At 46.6% G+C, this 384-nt stretch overlaps 1 protein-coding gene across 1 annotated transcript in view; it reads right to left on the bottom strand.

Moving 5' to 3' along the window:
- Positions 1-384, bottom strand: part of LOC119594025 (neurexin-4-like) — a gene marked incomplete in the record, with an annotated part of 37,999 nt that overhangs the window by 1,312 nt on the left and 36,303 nt on the right. Inside the window, 1 exon segment of the mRNA XM_037943054.1 lies at positions 1-364. Within this exon segment, the coding sequence (XP_037798982.1) occupies positions 174-364 (191 nt within the window).

Raw genomic sequence — 384 nt, 5'->3', positions numbered from 1 at the left:
TTTCTTATATCATGATAAACCCTTCTCACAGTTCTAGCTTGTGACCTACATGATCATGTGCACTAAGCGCCTAACACAATCAAGCATGTGTTGTACTCTTGAAGTTTATCTCTACTGTTTTCTTTCGTTCATATTCTCGGTATGCGTTTCGTATGGCATGTAGCCGCTGTTGTCTAGATGTACATTTCCATGTTCCTCTTGACCTGGTGTCCTGTCATGGAGTGCTGCACTGCCCAGTCTGCATCCGGCGCGGCATCAGCCCCATCCGCCTCGTGGGTCTGGTAGTCGCCTTTGTGTCGTGCCATGTATCGCCCAATTAAGAACCCCATGCACAGCAGTGCAATAAAAATGATTGCAAGAACTCCTGGAAAAGATGATGAAAGG

The sequence above is a fragment of the Penaeus monodon genome, chromosome 33, assembly GCF_015228065.2.
Source record: "Penaeus monodon isolate SGIC_2016 chromosome 33, NSTDA_Pmon_1, whole genome shotgun sequence".
In the NCBI taxonomy this organism is placed as follows: Eukaryota; Metazoa; Arthropoda; class Malacostraca; order Decapoda; family Penaeidae; genus Penaeus; species Penaeus monodon.
Note: the sequence above shows the minus strand (reverse complement) of the source record. Positions and strands in the feature narration are given on the sequence as shown.